Source organism: Ammospiza nelsoni, chromosome 27, assembly GCF_027579445.1.
Source record: "Ammospiza nelsoni isolate bAmmNel1 chromosome 27, bAmmNel1.pri, whole genome shotgun sequence".
Classification (NCBI taxonomy): Eukaryota; Metazoa; Chordata; class Aves; order Passeriformes; family Passerellidae; genus Ammospiza; species Ammospiza nelsoni.
Genome location: NC_080659.1, coordinates 1,122,847 through 1,141,316, shown reverse-complemented (window position 1 = coordinate 1,141,316; position 18,470 = coordinate 1,122,847). Strand labels below are relative to the sequence as shown.

At 53.9% G+C, this 18,470-nt stretch overlaps 2 protein-coding genes and 1 pseudogene across 7 annotated transcripts in view; 2 read left to right on the top strand and 1 right to left on the bottom strand.

The window, feature by feature from the left end:
• MARCHF2 (membrane associated ring-CH-type finger 2) overlaps positions 1-3,749 on the top strand; it is a 34,754-nt gene extending 31,005 nt beyond the window's left edge. For all 4 annotated transcript variants that reach the window (XM_059489715.1, XM_059489713.1, XM_059489716.1 and 1 more), the window contains exon 5: positions 928-3,749. In XM_059489715.1, the coding sequence (XP_059345698.1) occupies positions 928-1,086 (159 nt within the window). In that variant the 3' untranslated portion in view covers positions 1,087-3,749. The remainder of the gene's footprint in view (positions 1-927) is intronic.
• A 1,957-nt stretch (positions 3,750-5,706) lies between these two features.
• LOC132084681 (thaicobrin-like) lies at positions 5,707-10,783 on the bottom strand. 3 transcript variants are annotated; one of them, XM_059489919.1, is made up of 4 exons: positions 10,727-10,753; positions 9,171-9,536; positions 8,287-8,432; positions 5,707-7,658 (listed from the first exon to the last, which is right to left on the bottom strand). In XM_059489919.1, exons 3-4 carry the CDS (start codon positions 8,357-8,359, stop codon positions 7,138-7,140), a joined length of 594 nt encoding a protein of 197 aa, XP_059345902.1. In that variant the 5' UTR covers positions 8,360-8,432; positions 9,171-9,536; positions 10,727-10,753; the 3' UTR covers positions 5,707-7,137. The 3 variants fall into 3 exon arrangements, with proteins under 3 accessions (XP_059345902.1, XP_059345901.1, XP_059345900.1); XM_059489918.1 differs by having other exon boundaries at positions 9,171-10,783; XM_059489917.1 differs by lacking the exons at positions 9,171-9,536; positions 10,727-10,753 and adding an exon at positions 8,505-8,745.
• A 5,767-nt stretch (positions 10,784-16,550) lies between these two features.
• On the top strand, positions 16,551-18,226 carry LOC132084732 (myelin-oligodendrocyte glycoprotein-like; annotated as a pseudogene).
• Positions 18,227-18,470: the final 244 nt, after the last annotated feature.

The following is an 18,470-nucleotide window of genomic DNA, read 5'->3' as shown; positions in this document are numbered from 1 at the left end:
TGCAGACAGAGGAGGGAAGGTTTTTGTGCAGGACAAAGAAGGTCCCCAGGGTCTGTGAGATAGGAGGAGGCTGGTTGGGTTCAGAGTTTTGTTTTGCTCACTGAAGGTGCTGCTGAAGCCCGGGGCTGGATGAAGGGGTGAGGTGCAGCTCCTCCCCACACCCTGCACCAGCCCGGACCCAAACCCAGCTGAGCAAACCCCAAACTCTGCTGGTGCTGCCCCGAAGGCCCCTTTGGCTGTGCCCCTCAGCCTGGTGTCCCCAGGCAGGGACCGATTGTCAGGCTTGGGACACGGAGGGCCCCACACCATGCCGGGGTCACTGCTGTGTCCCTTGTCCCAGAGTGCCCCACACCGTGCCCCACTGTGCCACACACTGCTGTGTCCCTGCCTCAGGATAAAGGGTCCCCAGAGGCAGAGGGGTGTGGGCATCGAGCGTCCCTGTGTGTGCTCCGGGGCAGGGCTGGGCTTGGTGACAGCACTGCCGGACTTGGTGACAGCGTGGCCGGGGTTGGTGACAGCGCTGCTGGGGCTGGTGACAGCACTGCCAGGGTTGGTGACAGTGTGACCGGGGTTGGTGACAGCGCTGCCGGGTTGGTGACAGCGTGGCCGGGGTTGTGACAGCGTGATGGGATTGTGACAGCGTGGCTGGGGTTGTGACAGCACTGCCAGGGTTGGTGACAGCGTGGCTGGGGTTGGTGACAGCGTGGCTGGGGTTGGTGACAGCGTGACTGGGATTGTGACAGCGTGGTTGGGGTTGTGACAGCACTGCCGGGGTTGGTGACAGCGTGGCCGGGGTTGGTGACAGGGTGGCTGGGGTTGTGACAGCGCAGGCAGGGTTGTGACAGCGCAGGCAGGGTTGTGACAGTGCAGGCCGGGTTGGTGACAGCGTGGCCGGGGTTGTGACAGTGCTGCGTTCTCGCCCGCCAGGTCTCGTTCCGCTATCACTGCCAGCTGTACTCGGAGTGGCGAAGGACCAACCAGAAAGTCCGGCTGATGCTCCCGGCCTCGCGCAGCCCCCACCCCGTGCCCCACTCCCTGCTCTCCGCCAAGCTCATGAAGAAGGCCGCGGATGAGACCACGGTCTGAGCCGTCCGCGGCGGCCACGGCGCAGGGTTGGGCGTCCCCACAGGCCCAGGGACCGTGGCAGCTGTGGGGGCACTGGAAAACAATCATCCCACCCAAAGGCACTCTGCCCTCAGCTTTAGACCTTGGCAAAGAGACACATATCAACATCTGTGGGGGAAATGGCCCAAAAGAGCCTGATGGCAGAAAATGCCTGTCTGCAGGGACACTTTCCTATAATGAAATACCATACATGGAAAACATCTCCCTCTCTCTCTCTCCATATATATATATATATATCTATATATAATATTATTTTTTAATGGCCATGCATATTGTGTTACAGTCCTTTTGTGTTGATGTTCTAAGCTTCAGGATAGAAGCTGGCAATCTGATCTCATTCAGAGGTTAAATCAATGCCTTTTCTCCAAATGAGTGTATGAGGAACACTTTTCATCAGCCATTCTTGAAAGTCCCCTTCTCCTTTGCACTAAATTGGTTTTGATATACTACAGCAGCCTTCCCGTTACTCTTTGGTCTCTTTTGTGGTGTTCTGTCCTTTCTAGAAAGTTGAGTGTTTTTAATAATTATTATAATCCCAGAAGGAGTAAAATGACATAATACTGAATGGAGACATTTTGTATTGTAAAGTACTGTAATTTTGAGAATTTCAAAATCAGTTTCAGAGTGAGAGAATCTTTTCCGGCGCAGACATGATCTCACAAAATGCTTTCCTTGAGATCCTGGCTTATCCCCAGGACTCGGATGCACTCAGCCCTTGGTCTGTCTGGCAAAGGTGGATGGAGGATCCGAGGGTGGGAAGAGATGGCTCCGTACTAGCTAAACCCACCACTGCCTTTGGCTTTGCAAAGAGTGAGAAGGGAGCTTTCCTGACCCCAGAAGGTGGGAGTTGGAGTCTCTGTTTGCTGATGTCCTTTTGCCAGCTTGAGGCTGGACCTCCTGTAGCATCAGTCTCACACGTACCTTAGGGGACAGGCCGTGCCCTGGCAGGACGCAGGTGCTCTTGGCTGTCTCTGCGCTTTATTTGCACATTCCAGAGGAGCTGCTGGCGTTGGGTTCATCCCTGGTAGCGCTGCCTGCCTGTTGTGTCCTGTAGTGAAACCCCCCAGTTTGCTGGTCCCAGAGAACAGGCTCTGGGTCCCTTGTCCAGTGGGGCCAGTGTTCCTCCTTCTCCTCCTCCTTTCACCTGTGTTTCCAGCACATGCAGTTCTCAAAGCCCTCTGTCTCAGAATGCCCCCTTTGCCAAGAGTCCCCCTGGTTTGGCTTTGGTCCTTGCCTCTGCCACCTCACCCTGCCAGACAGTGCCTGGTGCTGATCTCTCCTGAGCCTTGAGTGGCACAGGCTGTGGGGACACTGGCTGTGATGCTGCCCTGCCAGGTGCTCCAGGGGTGTGTGCAGCTGCTTTGCTGGAGCCTGGGCTCTGGCTCCGTGGTGGTGAGGGTAGAGAGTAGGCAAGAGGCAGGCTCTGAGGGGCCTGTGTCCTTGCACTGGGTGGTGGTGGTCATGCACTATGTCCCTTTGCCCCTTTGCTGAAAGCAACTGGGTCAGTGCAATGCCCTGTGAGATGGACATCTGTAATTTCCTGAATTCAAAGCACCATGTGCACTTCCTCCTCTTCCTCCTCTCTAGCTGCAAAGCAGGATGTGTTTCCTTGTGTGTTCCCTCAGCCTGAGCTGGAAGTTTCTGGTGGCCTGAGCAGCAGAGACCAGTGTGCCAACTTCCCCAGCAGGATTGCTCCTGGCCCTGGTGTCTGCTCTCCTCTGTCCCCTCTCCCAGGTGCAGCTCGGGGATACCCTGACACATCTTGCAGCAGCCTCTTTGTGCCCTGAGGGCTGCTCTGAACTGGTCTCTCCTCCAAGCGTGAGGGGCCGGTGTGACTGTGGGTGAATGTCCTCTGCTGCAGCCAGGCTGCTCATCTCTGCTCCCTGACCGTCCCTTCCCTTCTTCCACATCCGTGGGCTGTCTGCCCTTTTCCCAGTCATGCACTCATGCAGGGATTACTCTGCTTCTGGTACTCTTGGTGGAGAGGCTGCTGCAGCCCTCTCCAGTCACAGTCCCTGCTCCAGTCCCATCCCATTCCCACACAGGTGATCCCACCCTGCATACCCCTTCCCATGGCAGCAGGCTCTGCACCACTGCTCTGTGCCTTGTCCTGGGTGTCCCTTCCTTCAGCCCCTTCCCAACAACCCCCTTGTCACCAGGACATCACCAGTGAAGAAGAATGGAAGGGGGGGTTTAACCTTCCCAGGCCTGGCTGCCTCCCGGGAGCTTGGCCCCACAAGGCACCGAGTTGTGGCAGGTGATGAGGGATGCTCTCTCCCATAGCATGTCCCCAGGGTAAGGACTTCATGGAGCCACTGTTCCACTTAAGAAACCCACCATCAATCCAAATATGCAACTGTGAAAGCCAGAAGCCCTTGGCTGGGGCAGTGGGGGCCCGGTCCCGTGTATGGCCGTGGCTGCACTCAGCATCCTTGGCTTTGTTGTCATTGCCAATAATTGGAGTTGTTGCTTGTGCCCCCACAAGACTCAGTGACTCTTTGAGTCTTGTCCTCCTTCCCAGAGATGTTCAGCTCGTGGATGTGGGCAATGGTGTCTGACCCACCACGTTCCAGTGTGTTCTGGGGAAATGGGCTGTGCAATGATGTAAATAAAAGTGAGACAAACTTTGGGCTGTTGTGTTGTTATTGGAGGGGGCCAGGGCTGCAGAGCCCAGGCTGCCTCCCTGAGAGCCCCCCGGTACCCCCTGCCCGCAGCAGCTGCCATGGCCAGCCCCAGGGCCCCAGCAGAGGTTTCAAAGTTGGACAAAACCCAGGGCTTTTTTCATTTCTGGGCAGTTTCTCTGTCAGTGTACAGAAGCCTGCCTGGCATGGGCCAAGCCAAGAGTCCTTTGGCCCCTGTTTGGGCCAGGGGTGTGTATGGGGCTGCATGGAGTGACCCTGATGCTGCGTGATGCCACCCCACAGAGGCTCCCTGTGAGCTGCCTGACCCAGGCCTGCCCACGGCCCTGAGCCCAGCCCCTCACTGCAGGGCTGTGGGAGACGCTGGACACGTCTGCGAGCCCTGCTGGGGTCATGGTGGGCAGTGCCCAGCTGTGCCCAGCTGTGTCTGAGCTGTGTCTGAGCTGTGCCCGAGTGTGCAGGAGCTGCAGGGCAGGAGCCTTGCTCTGTGTGCTCGCTACCATCTGGCTCTGAGAGCCACCCAGGGCCAGCACCATGCCAGGGGCTGCAGGGCATGGAATGGAACCTCAGGGCAGAGACTTGGGCAGCCATCGTTCCCTGTTGTGTGGAGCAATGAGGGGACCCAACATCCCCTGCAGCCTCGGCCCCTGGCCCTGGCCCTGTGCTGCAAATCTGGTCACGCCACACTTGCAGCAGGGGGTTGGAAATTGTGAAGCTGCCCATTTAAAGTGCCACTCAAAGCACTGCAACACCAATGTTGGATGCATTTCTGAGGTCCTGGACAAGGCTTTAGCCTTGGGCAAGACCTTGGATGAGTTACCTGGCCAAGCTCTCAAATCAAGGGTTTTCTGGGTTTTTTAATATTAAAAGAAAAAAAAAGTTTAAAAAAAGACAGTGCCGAGGTTGGCTCAGCCAGACCTTTGAAATAAAACTGTGATGCCACACAGCAATCTGGCAGGGTGGGGAGAAGACAAAGTGGCATCTGCAACAGCGAGAACAATGTAAAAGGAGCAGAAGTGCCAGGGAAAGGGCTCACCGGGAAAAAGGAAACAGTTTCATAGGAAGGGCGGTCAATCACAGTTGTTTGGCTGATGTGCCAAATCCAGGCAGGCTTTGTTTGGAGCGTGTCTGACAGACCAATGCTGAGAAGAGCGTGTTTGTTGAGGTGCTTCCACTGTCCACTGCTGCAGCCCTTTGCCCTGGCAGCAGGAGGGTCCCAGGGGTCTGAGCCCACCCTGCTGTGGCCCAAGGGCTTCAGGAGAGCCCTGTGGCCTCGCTGTGCAGGCAGGGTTGGAGGCAGCATCACTGCTGCCATGTGCTGGCTGTGGCACAGACCCCCAGCCCCAATTGTCTCCCCAGAACCACTCGGAGCCCACGTGGGTCCAGCCTTGCTCAAGGACCCCGGGGTTCCTTCCCTTCCTACCCGTTGTGGTTCCAACATGCAGAGACCTCTAACACATGAGAGCTGAATTTAAGCTCCCCTGAGTCTTTGTGGTGCAATTCTACATGGAACTGTGTATTTCTCACACAAATGCTGCAATTACGTAACTCAGCTCCCAGAGAGATGATTTTTTAAAATTTAATTTTTGGGAGACACATCAAAAAGGAAACCAGAGCAAAATATTTACTCCCTCCAGACCACAAAATTCCAGTGAAGAAGTTCCCAGACACCAATCCGTTGAAAAACCCAACTTTTCTCCAGTCTGAGGGACTTAGTTGGCTTTCAGAAAGGAATTTCTTCTTCTTCATTGAGGTAGGTACCCCTAAATGCACAGCACAGCTCTTTTGGGATGTTTTGCATGACAAAGGACAAAAATACAGAACTAACAATCTGCCATCTCCATACACCAACCTTCTGCTATGAACCTCTGTCACAGTGTAACCCCAGCTGACAACTAAACACCACACAGCCACTCAGTCACACACCACCCTCCAAGGGGGATGGGGGAAAAAAACTTTTTATTTGAGATAAAAACAGTTTAATAATTGAGATAAAAGTAATATATAATAATAATAATGATAATAATAATTGTAATGAAAAAAATACAAACCCCAAGTGGAACAAGTGATGTCCAGCGTAGGTGCTCAGCACCCGCTGCTCTGTGCCCAGCTTGTCTCCCAGCAGCCATCAGCCCCTGACCAGCAGCTCCCCCAGTTTACACACTGGGCAGGATATTTTATGGTGTGGAATATCTCCCTGGCCAGTTTGGGTCACTGTCCTGGCTGTACTCCCCTCCAGCTTCCCGTCCAACTCCTCGCTGGCAGAGCATGAGGCACAGAGAAGGCCACGTAAACACCACATGCCTGATGGTTGGCTTGTTGCTACCAATATTATCCTCACCTTAAATCCCAAACCCAGCACTGTGCTGGCCCCTGAGAGGAAAATTAACTCTATCCCAAGCAAAATAGGACAGTCTCAGAGGCTCCTGCCCATGGACAGTAGGAAGTGCCTCTGTGGGAGCAGAGAACCCTGGGTTTCCCCAGTCTTGATGCTACCACAGTGGAAGAGGCTTAGGGCAGAGCTCTGGGGGCAGATACCTGGGCTTGACCCAGTCCTGCAACTGCAGCTCCTGGAGTAGAGCAGGGAGACCAATATTGTTGTCTGTGCCCAGATGCCACTACAAAAATGACAACTGAAGTGGCAGTAAAGAAGGTCCAACCAGAAATGATGAAATCTAGGCTGGACCCAGGCAATGTCCCTCTTCACCTTCTCCTCTCCTAAGGACAGGATTTAGCAGGATCCTGTGAGGTGGGACCTTGAGAATGGCAGATCTGTGGCCATTCTTGTGGATTCCAGCCTCTCCTGTGGGTTTCAGACCCAGCTCAGCATTCTGCATTCCTTCCTGGACTGCCCTGCACTGCTCCCAGTGCTCTGCTGCAAGAAACGTGCTTGGTGCACATCAGGCAAGGACAGGCTCTGGATGTGTGGGGAAGATAAGTGTTATCATGGGTATCCTGCTATGTTTGGGGTTTTTTAACTTAATTGAAAAAAGCCAGAGGCACTACACCAGCACCCTGGGAGGAGCTGGACCCTGCTGTATTTTCCATGGCCTCATACAGAGCAGCTCTGCAGTGCCCTGGCACTCAGTGATGGTCCCTGCCAGGGACCACCGGGCACCAAGCCCCTCCCTGCTCCCAGTCTCTGTGCTCCCTGTTGTCCCCGCAGTGCCAGCCGAGGGGTGGGGGGATAAAGGAGGCTCTGTTGTGGCATCCATCTCCATGAGCTGCCCATCCTCTCCTTGGGGGCCAGAGGATCCTCATGAGGAGAAGCCAGCAGGATGCAGGACCCCCCCAGTTCCCAGCACCAGGACCCAAGGTGATGGATGGCGTTTGCCTTTCCAGCCTCTCCCCTGCCCCTGATGTTCCCTCCCTGTCAGGGGCACAGCTTGAGCCACGAGTCCATCCCCACCCAGAGCCACGGGCGCAGCCTCTCCCCAGCACACGAGGCCAGGCAGAAAGCAAAGATTGGGGCTTCACTCTCAGCATCAGCAAAAGTCACCTGCTTGTAGGTGAAGTCCAGGCAGACCTGGATGGCCCTGGGGAGGCAGGGAAGGTGCAGTGGGGTCCAGTCAGGATCACTGAAAGCGTGGTACTGTCCAAACCACTGCCCCACGGCCCAGATCCCCTCCTGGGGCGTAAAATTGAGGACTCCCTTCCTCCTGACAGACTCCTGGGCCACTCCCACTGCCCACCAGTCCCCTGCCTCGGCCACCTCCACCTGCCAGCAGTGTCTCCCTGCAGCGAAGGCCTGGCTGCCCAGCACGCACGGCTCCGTGTCAAAGCGCTCGGGGCCGTCGGGCAGCAGGGCCCACTCGTGCCCCCGCCCCACCCCTCGCTGGTCACTGGCCAGAACGAGGAAGGGGTTGGCGGTGTCTGGGTCCAGAGTCACGTCAGCTGGGGAGAGAGGAGGAGAAGCTGCTCAGAACAGGCAGCCCTGGGGCTGCATCCACCCCAGCAAGAGAAGGGACAGGGTGAGCTCCTGTTCCCTGCAGTGGGAAAACCTCCCTGGCTGGACTGTCCCTGGCTCCCTGCTGCCCCATCCCTGTCCCCATGCCGGGGGCCTGCACACATCCTGGACAAGGGGACCTCAGCTTCCTGGAGGAGGAGGCAGCACCTGAGTGGGTGGGTGCAAACCTGCAGTGCAGCCACCTGGACCTGAGCCTGGGTGTCTCTGGTGCTGTGAGAGGAGAACAGGCAGGTCAGGGCACAAACCAGCGCCGACCACAGTAGAGGTTACCCCAAGACCCACAACCCATGGCCCCAAATTCACATCTCTTTCTATGAACAGTGGAGGGGGCCAAGGATGTCAGCTCAGGAGCCTTTGGTGCTGGAGCTGGGCCTATAGGTGAGCACCAAGAGCTCAGCTGGGAGTGTTGCAGCCACCAAGTCCCAACCCATGAAAAGCCCAGTTTGGGGACAAGCCCCAGTGCTTTGACCTTCAATAGCTGTCCCACAGCAGAAGCAGATGCATTTGTCCTCAATAGAGGACAGTTCCCTCTCCTGTTCCCTTCTGAAAACTCACCTCTTCCACTCATCTCCTCCACCTCATCAATCAGGGTCTCACTTTGTACTGTCTCCATCCTGGATGCCAGCATATCCACAGTCAATCAGCAGTGGGGGAGACAGGATTCACTGCTGGAAGTGGGAATTCCAAGACTCGAGGACTGCCTGAAGATGATAAAGCAGAGGAGTAATGAAAAGGTCACAGCATTCAGCACTTTTTACACAGCCAGTACTTACCTGCCCAGCCTGCAGGCTGACTCCAGGAAAGCAGGTTTGAGATGGGTTGAAGGGTCTGCAGTCTGCTTCCCACTCCTCTGATCCCCTCATCTGCCCATGGCTGGACCGAGCTTGCCCAGCACTTCCAGCCTGTTTGAGTGAGCAGGGCACAGTCCAGAGGGGCTGGATGGCCTGGAGAGCAGACCTGGGAGTTTATCTGGGTACCCTCCCATCCTCTGGGCAATGACCTCCCATGCCCTGAAGCTGCCAGCCCATGTGGGACCTCATCCAACACTTGAATTTGGCAATTCCTCCTGTTCCTGCAGTGCCCAGTCCTGTTTACATCACAGGGTCTGCTGCAGCCCAGCTGCAGGTGGCTGATAAGAGCCCCTGAGTGCTGGAGGAGTCTGTATCTCCCTGTGCAGGATGCTCAGAGCCCTCTTGGGCAACCCCAGCAACCTGGGGATGGCACCTGGGGACACCAGCTGCAGAGCAGTGGCCCTGCTCTGGGTGTCCAGGCTGCGTTCTGGGAAAAGGATGGGGAGGGATGGCTCTGCCCTGGCTGTTTGCCCAGTTCTGTCCTGCTGCGTGGGCTCATGGTGGAGATGTGTGCAGGGCATGTGCCACCTCGATTGCCCAGCTGGTAAATGGGGGAACAGCCTGTGCTGGGCTTTGCATCCCACCCACCTGCTCTGCAGGCAGCTCCTCCTGTGTCCAGGGGTGATGGCCTCATTGCCAGGCACAGGGAACACAAGGGATTCCGCTCTGCTGTATCACGTCGCTCTGGAAGGCACCAGCTGAGCACAAATCAAGCAGGGTGCAAGGGCAGCTGCTGCCAGGGGGCTTTGCAGGCACCGCCTGAACCCCGGCCTGGAGCACTGACCAGTTCCACTTTACCCATGACCAGTTCCTCTTGCACTCTTCTGGCGTGTCTGACACCTTGTCCTCCCCAAATCCTTTCAGTCCACACCGCTTCAGCGCTCACATCCTTCCCTTGGCACGTGGAGTTGGCTGGGACACGCAGCTTTGATCCCCAGCTTTGCAGGCTGGGTGCTAGGAAAATTAATCCACAAACACCAGAGGTTTATGTCCAAAAGGGAGACAGAGGAGTCCTTTCTGGCTTTATTCAAATAAAGGGAGAGGCCATGGGGCATTCCCCTGCGATCTCTCAAATTTTTGGAGGATGCAGCCTCTTTTTTATCCTAATTTCCTGGCCGCATTTCCCTTCTCTCTTTCCCCACTGGCTGAGGTACTTGAGAGGTACAGACTCCCTGATATGCCTGATACCAAAGATTTCCCTCTAATGTACAACCCTCCCTTTGAATTTTTAACTCTTATGGAATTTAGGGGTTATTCTTCCCCATTGTTTCTTTCATCTTTCAATGTCTAATTTCGTTTATCAGCAAACCTAAAGTTTATTTGTAAAAGCAAATATCTTTTTCCATTCATCAATCAGTGGAATCCTTCCCATTGTTTCTTTTATCTCCCAGTGCTGGTTTTATCTACCAGCAGACCCACAGCTTGTTTGTAAAGACAAATCCGCTATTCCTCTCATGGGTTTCCCTGGAATTGTGATCCCATCGTTAAATTATGAGGCTCGATTATTACACTTTCTTTGCTATCATTTGTTGTTGATGGGGGTTAGGACTTTTCTTTCTCTCAGGGAATTTTCTCCCATTTGTTGCTAAGAGCCAATAGCTACCGATACTTAAGAGACTCAAGATATGGCCAAGAGAAGGGGGAGGAGTGGAGCTGGCTGCACTATGGCAGCTGGGGGCATTCTCCTGGGAAGGGCAGAGGTGCCGGGAGATGCGGGCTGGCAGGAGGGGCTGTGGCTCTCTCCCGCTCTGGACATCAGAGGGGAGGCTCAGCGGCTGCGCTCCCTGCGGGCAGAATTCGCCACCTCTGCGGGGTGGGCTCCTCCTGTCTTCCACCGTGAGCGGAACTGCTCATGAGAGCGGCCGTGTCTCTGGGACCTTATTAACCCCTGCCTAACCGAACAAAGGACCCTCCCCATCTACTCGGGTGCCTCAGGGGACACCCCGGGATCCCCGAGTCCCCTCCCGCTCCGAGGGAGCCTCTCCCGGCGGCGCTCGGGAGCCGAGCGGCCCCTGCCCAGCCCCGCCGCTTCTCTGCCACTGCTCCGGGTTTTTCACTGCCCTGTAACTCAGCAGCCCCGCCTGCCGGGCCTCCCCTCGGCTCCCGCTACAGCTGCGGAGTTTCTGTTCCATTTCGTTTGCTACCCCGGAGTCCGCTCGGCCCTGCGGTTCCGGCCACCGCTCCGCGGCTCTGCCGCAGCCCCTTCCCGCCACGCAGCCCGCCCGCCATTGCCGTGTGGAGAGGCGGCCGGGCCGGCGCCACAGCGCCCCCTGCAGCCGCGGGGGAATCATCGCACCCGCCCCGCCCGGCCGGGAGCCACCGGCGCCCCTGCCGGCTGTGCCCGGAACTGCGGCAAAGGGGAAAGCGCCGAGAGAGGCGGGGCTGGGGCCGGGGCTGGGGCTGTGCCTGGGGCCGGGGCTGTGCCTGGGGCCGGGGCTGTGCCTGGGGCCGGGGCTGTGCCTGGGGCCGGGGCTGTGCCTGGGGCCGGGGCTGTGCCTGGGGCCGGGGCTGGGGCTGTGCCTGGGGCTGTGCCTGGGGCCGGGGCTGTGCCTGGGGCCGGGGCCGGGGCTGTGCCTGGGGCCGGGGCTGTGCCTGGGGCTGGGGCTGGGGCTGTGCCTGGGGCTGGGGCCGGGGCTGTGCCTGGGGCCGGGGCTGTGCCTGGGGCTGGGGCCGGGGCTGTGCCTGGGGCTGGGGCTGGGACTGGATTTGTGGTTCTGTTGTTGTTGCTGCTGCTGTGGTTATTTGTTTGCCTTGTTACACACACACACACACACACACACACATACACACACATATATATATATATATACATACATACTGCTAAAGAACTCATTCCTTTTCCCATTTCTTTGCCTTTGCCTGAAAGCCCCTTGATTCCAATATAATAATATTGGAATAATAATGCAAATTATAGTAATTTGGCCATTCCAAGGGAAGTTCCCAACTTCCTTGGCAGACACATGTGTTTCAAACCAGGACAGTTGTCCAGGTCTGTGTCTCTGTCCCCTTTATTTTTTGCTTCTCTCTTTTCCTTGTCAGCCCTTTTGGCCAGGTCGCTGATCAGGTCCCTTTGCCCCAGCAGGTGCCCCATGCCTGGCTGGGATCATGCTGCACCTCGCTGGGCTGAGCTCCCCTGGCACTGCCTTTGCCTCTCTCAGGGCAGCAGATTTCCCCATCCTTGATGTCCTCACCTTTCAGCTGGGCATTGCTTTCAAGCAATTTTTAAGCTACTGCTGGGCTTTGCTGCCCCCCTGGCACTGCCTCTGGGTGTGAATCCTGGCTCTACCACCTCCCTCCTTGCCACTGCCTCTGTGCCCATGCCAGGATGTGCAAACTGCCAGAACTGTGGGAGGAGGCTGCCACATGCAGCCCTGGACAGTCCCTGCAGCAGGGCTGGGTCTGCCAGAAGGGCATGTCCACAACAAAAGCATTACCAAAATCCTCCACATCACTCAGCAACTTTAATTTTGGAGAGGAGGTAGCGCAGGAGGAAATGGGCAGCAAGCTGGGACAGGGTGACATTTTTGTTTCCTTTTCAGGCAGGGGAAGTCTTAGCTGGGACCAGGGGACCTCTCCGAGGTGCTGAGTGATGGCCCAGCAGCTCCTCCTCCAGCTCAGAGTGCTCAGGGGCTCCAGCTAGGTGGCATTTTTTGGGAATCTGCAGATGGAAAGGACCCTCTGACATCTGTGAACTGCCCGTGGTTTCCACCTCTTGTTAGCAAGGTGGAACCAAGTGAGTGAACAAAAAGGAGGGGGTGGTGTTGTGTTGAGTCTGTAAAAGTTGGACCGTTCTGTTCCCCCCTATCTTGTAATGGTTCTGCCCTGGATCTCCCTTCCCTCCTTTATGCTGCCTGTTATCCCAGCCCCTCCCCAGCTGCCTTGGAGATTAATTAATTAATTAACTCCTCCCCGGTGCCCTGTCTATCACTCGGCACTCCCACCCTTCTCTCTAGAACTCTCTAGCATCTTCTAACTAGAGCGTCGAGTGATTGGCTCAGGGGCTGGGGCTCCACCCTCAAGTTATCCCCATTGGTGTTCTCCCTAAGTCAATCATTTGTGTCCCACTCCCCTCTGAAACCCTATTCGTCCAAGGACTGACTCCTCCCGTGTCCCTCCCTCCTGTTGTAACTTCCCCCTCTTGCCCTTTGGCTGTCGGTTTCTCCTGGGACTCAATAAACCTGGATTCACCACAGCTGGAGAGTGCTGGCTTCTTATTTCTGCTGACTGTAGCCATAAGCCCAGCCCCGTCCTACCACAAGGTAACGCTGCTGTCATGGCACAGAGCGTTTGCTTTAGGTGCCGTCCCGAGCCACAGACATTGGGATAGTGCCCCTGTACTGCTAGCGGCGCTGGAAAGCTAGCTGGGACATCTGAGAAGGACAATCCTTCCCCAGCCTGACCGCTTCAGGGTGGGAGAGAACATCAGGGCCAGGTCCTGTCCTGGCTGCACCTTGGATTAGTGTTTTGGGTATTTTTTAACTGATTCAAGGCCACTTCCTGCTCTCTTTGAAGTGCATGGAATGAGTCCTGATTTGGTCAGGACTTCTTGTTCTGCACCTGTTTGTCTCTTAATACTGAACCAAAAAAGGCAGAGCAGGCTGTCTTGCTTTCTGTCTTGTTTGGAAAGACAGGAGTCTGCTAAGGAAGGTAGGAGCCTTCCCTGAAATGGAGAATGTAAACCCTTCCCACCGCTCCAAATTGCTATAAATTTTAAATTAAAGGGCTCGCAGGCAAAAATATGGGAGCAGGAAATAACAGTTCTTTAATAGGGAAAAGAAAAAAAAATTAAAGGATGAAATAAAACAACGCAGTACACTAGAACAACACTGACAGAGTCAGAACCAACCTGACACCCTGTGGGTCAGGGTGTTGGTGGCAGTCCCATTGCAATTGTGGCTGCAGACTTCCTGAAGTATCAGATGTGGTTCTGTTGGAGCAAGGGGGATCTGTAGAGAAGGATGTATTCTTTCTCTGAAGATCCAGTGGAAGAGGCAGCTGCTGTTCCTCTGGGGAATCCCATGGAGAAAGCCGTGCTGGTGTTCCAGAATCTCCAGATTATATCCGGGTAGTAATGCTTGGCTCCTCCCTCTGGGCTCACATCTCCCAGTGGGATGCTGTAGTTCTTATCAGCCATGCAGGGACATTCAATAGCTGTTATCAGCAGAGGTCTCCTCCCCAGGGAGGTGTGAATGTGGTAACTCAAAGAGAGAGATAAAGCAAACTGCTCACTTGACAAAGGTAATCTGCCATACAGATGGTAATGGAAAACATCTTGCATGCAATCTTCAACACTTTCCCCCGAGAAATCCCCACAACCTTTTATACCAGTCTCCTACTTTGTGTATAAAACACTAACCAACGTCAGGCTGAAGATGGAAAATCAATTTCAGCCTTTGGCATCTGAGGTTCTTCACTAGGCTTTACAAAAAGGAGCTGGGTTCAGCAATGAATCCCTTTAAAAGTGAATTCTGCCATTCTTTTTTTTGTGTCTTCCCTTGGTTTTCCTCCCTTTTGCCCTTTCCCTCTCCTTCCTCGTCTCCAGGTGGTGCTCCTGTTCCCAGCTCCTCTACTCTCTGCTGGCTTTTGTCATTTACAATTTTCCAAGTTCATGAGCAGCACTAGGTAAGAATCTCCTGGATCCTGCTGATCTCTGTGGCACAGCTTCCAGCCTAAGTATCTTCCTGGCTGCCAGTGCAGCAGCTCCCTGTGAACAGCAGAGCTCAAAGCAGGGTCAGGCCCTTTCCATAAACCTTCTCCACTTCTGGGAGCACCAGCATCCCTCTGGATCTTGGTGCATGCCTCTGGCCACAGCAGCACAGGCGTTGGAATAATCTCACTGAATCTGGGTGAGGATTAGATGATGCTGAAGAATTGATTACAATTTGCTGCCATGTCCCTCCCTGGTTTTCTTGTTTCCTGCACGTTCCTGTTTATTGCACAGTGTCCAGAGTGTGTTGGACTCTTTGGAAAACCCAATCAATAAAGGAAAAAAGCCAGCAACAACAAATTTAGCTTGGGCTCTTTTATGTTGCTGACCTGAAGCATCTTCTTCAAGGCAGCCCTGGCAAAGGATGCAGCAGAGCACTTAACTCAAAAGTGATCTTGTCAAAAATGTTGATTTGCTTTTGTTTCCCTTCAACCAGAACCACTTTCTCAGTGAGCTGAGTGGCCAGTTTATTATAAGCCTTTTTCTTTTAAATTTTCAAAGATGCCAAGAGTACCTGAGATGTTTCTACTTTTTAAATAGATGTCTGTAAAGGGTAAGAGGATATAAGGATATTTGAATTTTATTTGTAACCAAGTTGTCACTTGCTCCAATCAACCTCCCAGAATCCTTCCCGCCACTTCCATCCTTCCTTGTCCTGCTTTCTGCCTGCCCTGAGCTGCATGGGCACCACTTGTGCCCTTGAGAACCAGGGCTTTGAAGAATTCTCCTGGCAGTGCAGGACAGGGGAGCAGAGGGAGGAGTGGTGGCATGGCCCCAGCCCACTGCCCATGCTACAGGGCAGGGTCCCTGTCTCAGTTTGGAAAGACAGGTGTGTGCCAAGGAAGGCAGGAGCCTCCCCTGAAATGGAAACTGTAAACCCTCTCCCTCTGAATTGTTATAAATTTTAAATTAAAGGGCTCTTAGGCAAAGATACGGGAGCAGGAATAACTGTTCATTATTAGGGAAGAAAATATAAGTATAAAATAAAAAAATGCAGTAATACAAAATAACACTGACAGAATCAGAATACAACCTGACACACTGTGGGTCAGGCTGTTGGCAGCAGTCCCATTGGAATTGTGGCTCAGCCCTCCTGCAGTGTCAGGGGTGGCTCTGCTGGAGCAGGGATCCTGTAGAAAAGTGCAGTCTCTTCCTCTGAAGATCCAGGGGAAGAGACAGCTGCTGTTCTTCTGGGGAATCCAGTGGAGAAGCCGTGCTGGTGTTCCAGAATCTCCAGATTATATCCAGGTAGGAATGCTTGGCTCCTCCCTCTGGGCTTGCATCTCCCAATGGGATGCTGTAGTTCTTATCAGTCATGCAGTGACATTCAATGGCCCATTATCAGCAGGTGTCCCCCCAGAGGGAGGAGTGGTTGTGTGTGGTGGTTTGACAGGAAATGGGATTTCTGGGATGCTGTGGTCAGGCCAATGGGTGCTCAGATTTTAATATTGGCACCTGGTTTGGCCATTGGGACACCGGATCCGCCTCTGAGAACACAGGGTTAAAAGCAGAGCTCTATCCTGGGAGGGTCTCTGGATTTCTGGCAAGAAGGGTTGGGATCTGTCCTCTGGCCCAGCTGCTGGATGGGCGGGGAGAGGGGAAAGCCACTCGGCCTGGGAGAGGTGGGCCTGACCCTGAGGGGCCCAGGGGTGGGAGCATGGAAGAACTACTGAGAGGTATCCACCCCCCCTTCTGGGAGACAGAGACAGAGCCGTGCCTGGGACTGTTATCTTGGAATTTGATATTGTGTGCACAGCACGGCCTGCGGAGAAGGCAGCGGGGCAGCAAGGAGTCCAGCTGCTGGTAGGAGCTTTTAACCCCTTTGTGGACAATGAAAACTTTGCCGAGCATTGACCTTTCCTGGAGGGGAGATGCAGTGGAGGATGAAGAAGGAACTGAGGAAGTGAGATGGAGGTCTGAGCAAGGGAGAGATATGAAAAGAATAGAACCTTGAAGAACCTTGAGTGGGAAGGGATGATGGAGTGGCTCTTATGCTGGACTCTTTCTGTGTAGCCATGGACAGAACTGTGTTTCCTTGGGATACAGAGACTGCATCTGGGGGGGCAATGCCCCAGAGCCAAGAGGGTTCTGTGTTGGTGCCCCTCGGCCCCAGGAGGAATAATCTGGGGGGGACAGATGTCCCAAAGTTGAGACCGTGCCTTTTTGGAATGGGACGATGCATCCTTAAAAGACAACCCTAGAAGCAGCTCTGGTCTGTGTTCAGTGGTGAGAGCACTGGGCATGAAAAGGAAAAGGTCACCATGGCCGCAAGGAGGACGCTTCTCCCCTTGATGAACTGAGGATTGAGTATTCTAAAGGGTGGTGCCAGACTGAGAGTCGATGATTTGGGGAATGGATTGTATTGGAAATTTGGTGGGGAGGAGGGGGAGATGTATTGGTGAAGTTTTCATTTTCCTTGTGTGTTTTTTTCTTTTTTTTTTTTTTTTCTTGTAGTTTAGTTAATAAAGTTTTTTCTAAGTAGAAGCCTGCTTTGCTTATTCCTGGTCACATCTAACAGCAGATACCAGGGAAAGTGTATTTTCATGGGGGCACTGGCATTGTGCCAGTGTCAAACCATGACATTGTGGAAGAGATAAAGAAAATCTGCCCAATTAACAGAAAATAATTGCCACAGCTCTAACAGATGGCAAATAGAATACATCTTGCATTGCAATTGGGGACAGTCCCTCTCCCAGATCCTCTCAGTACCTCTTGTGCCTGGCATGGGGATGCTGCTGGCACAATGACCTGGTATCTCAGTTTTGGAGACAAATTTCAGGAGGAAACACCCTGGAATGGGCATTTCCTCTAGAGGGAAAGGGCTTCAATAACTCCTTTTTCTTCTGCCAATGAGAGAAATAGATATCAGGGGATGAAAATGAAAAAAATGCAAAACTATTTATTAACAAAGCAAGATACCCACAAAGCACAGGATAAAAACCCCTGAACCTTTCATCCCATCCCCACCTCGCTGAGAGGTAAAGATGTTGGCTGCCCTTGTTTGTCTCTGGGAAGGGGTGAGAAAAGAGTTTGTGAAGTGGCCTGGGAACCTGTTGGATTTCTGGCGTGGGACTTCTCCTCACGGCAGGTGAAGTTGGTGGACTTTAATGTCCCTTCTTTTGCTGGTTTTTCTGGCCGGGGCTGCCACTGCGGGCTCCTCGGGCCAAAGAAAAAAATGAACCAAAACAGTTCAAGGAGAAAAAAACAAAAAGCCTCCAAAAGGATTTGCTGATGAAAAGCCTCCAGGCCAGGGGACGAAAAAAGCCAAAAATAAACACAAACAAACAAGCCCCAAAACCAAAACCAGTAAAACACACCCAGAAGCTTCTTGCCTAAATTGGTGAAAATGAATCCAGCAAAAGCAATGAAGTAACAGTCCCTGAAGCTGCTGACCATGCCAGAGAGACAGAGATTGATCAGAGCCCATGCCTGAGCTCCCAGGCTCTGGCCCTGCCCCCTGGTTCATGTTAAAGATCCTGCAGACATTTCTGGGCATAAAGCAGATGATTATGGAATAGTTATCATCATAAACCACCCCAACCCCTGGCCTGGCAGCACACCAACAGTGCTGAGCATCACCTGCTGTGCCACAGCAAACTCACAGCTCTCTCTTCTCCCTCTGGGTGTTTCTCCCAGCTCTGGTCAGGGTCAGGGGACACCCCAACCCCATCCCCTGGCCAAGGGCAGGAATGCCATGCTGCCCTGCAGCTTCTCCCCAGAGCAGCACGCACAGGACACGGAGGTGACCTGGTTCTGGGAGCAGCTCTCACCCTTTGTGCATCGCCACAGGGGCAAACAGGACCAGTATGGGGAGCAGATGCTTCAATATTGAGGGTGCACTGAGCTGCTGAAGGATGGCCCTGCCCAGGGCAGCACACACTTGAAAATTTTCCATGTCCAACTCTCTGACAGTGGGAATTACACCTGCTTTGTTTAACATGGCTTAGATTATGTCGAGACTGTGGTAGAGTTCGAGGTGACAGGGCTGTAGTTCATGTCCTTGCTACCTCTAATGTACTTGCTTGCAGCCAGTGCTTTTCTCCTGTCCTCCTGCCCAGATGCAGTTTGACGTGGCTGCTTTGGAAATAGGGTTTTCCTAAGTCCCATTTTGAAAACACCAAGGTTGTCTCAGAGAAGTGAAATACCCACCAAGTGGCCATAAGGAGATATGCTTCCTCCTT

What these genes read in the sequence shown, in the direction of transcription:
- LOC132084681 (XM_059489918.1), bottom strand. Translation starts at nt 8,359, where the DNA reads ATGCTGGCATCCAGGATGGAGACAGTACAAAGTGAGACCCTGATTGAT. An exon ending in GGAGGAGATGAGTGGAAGAG is followed by an intron (nt 7,659 to 8,286) that starts GTGAGTTTTCAG and finishes CTCTCTCCCCAG; the next exon opens with CTGACGTGACTCTGGACCCA.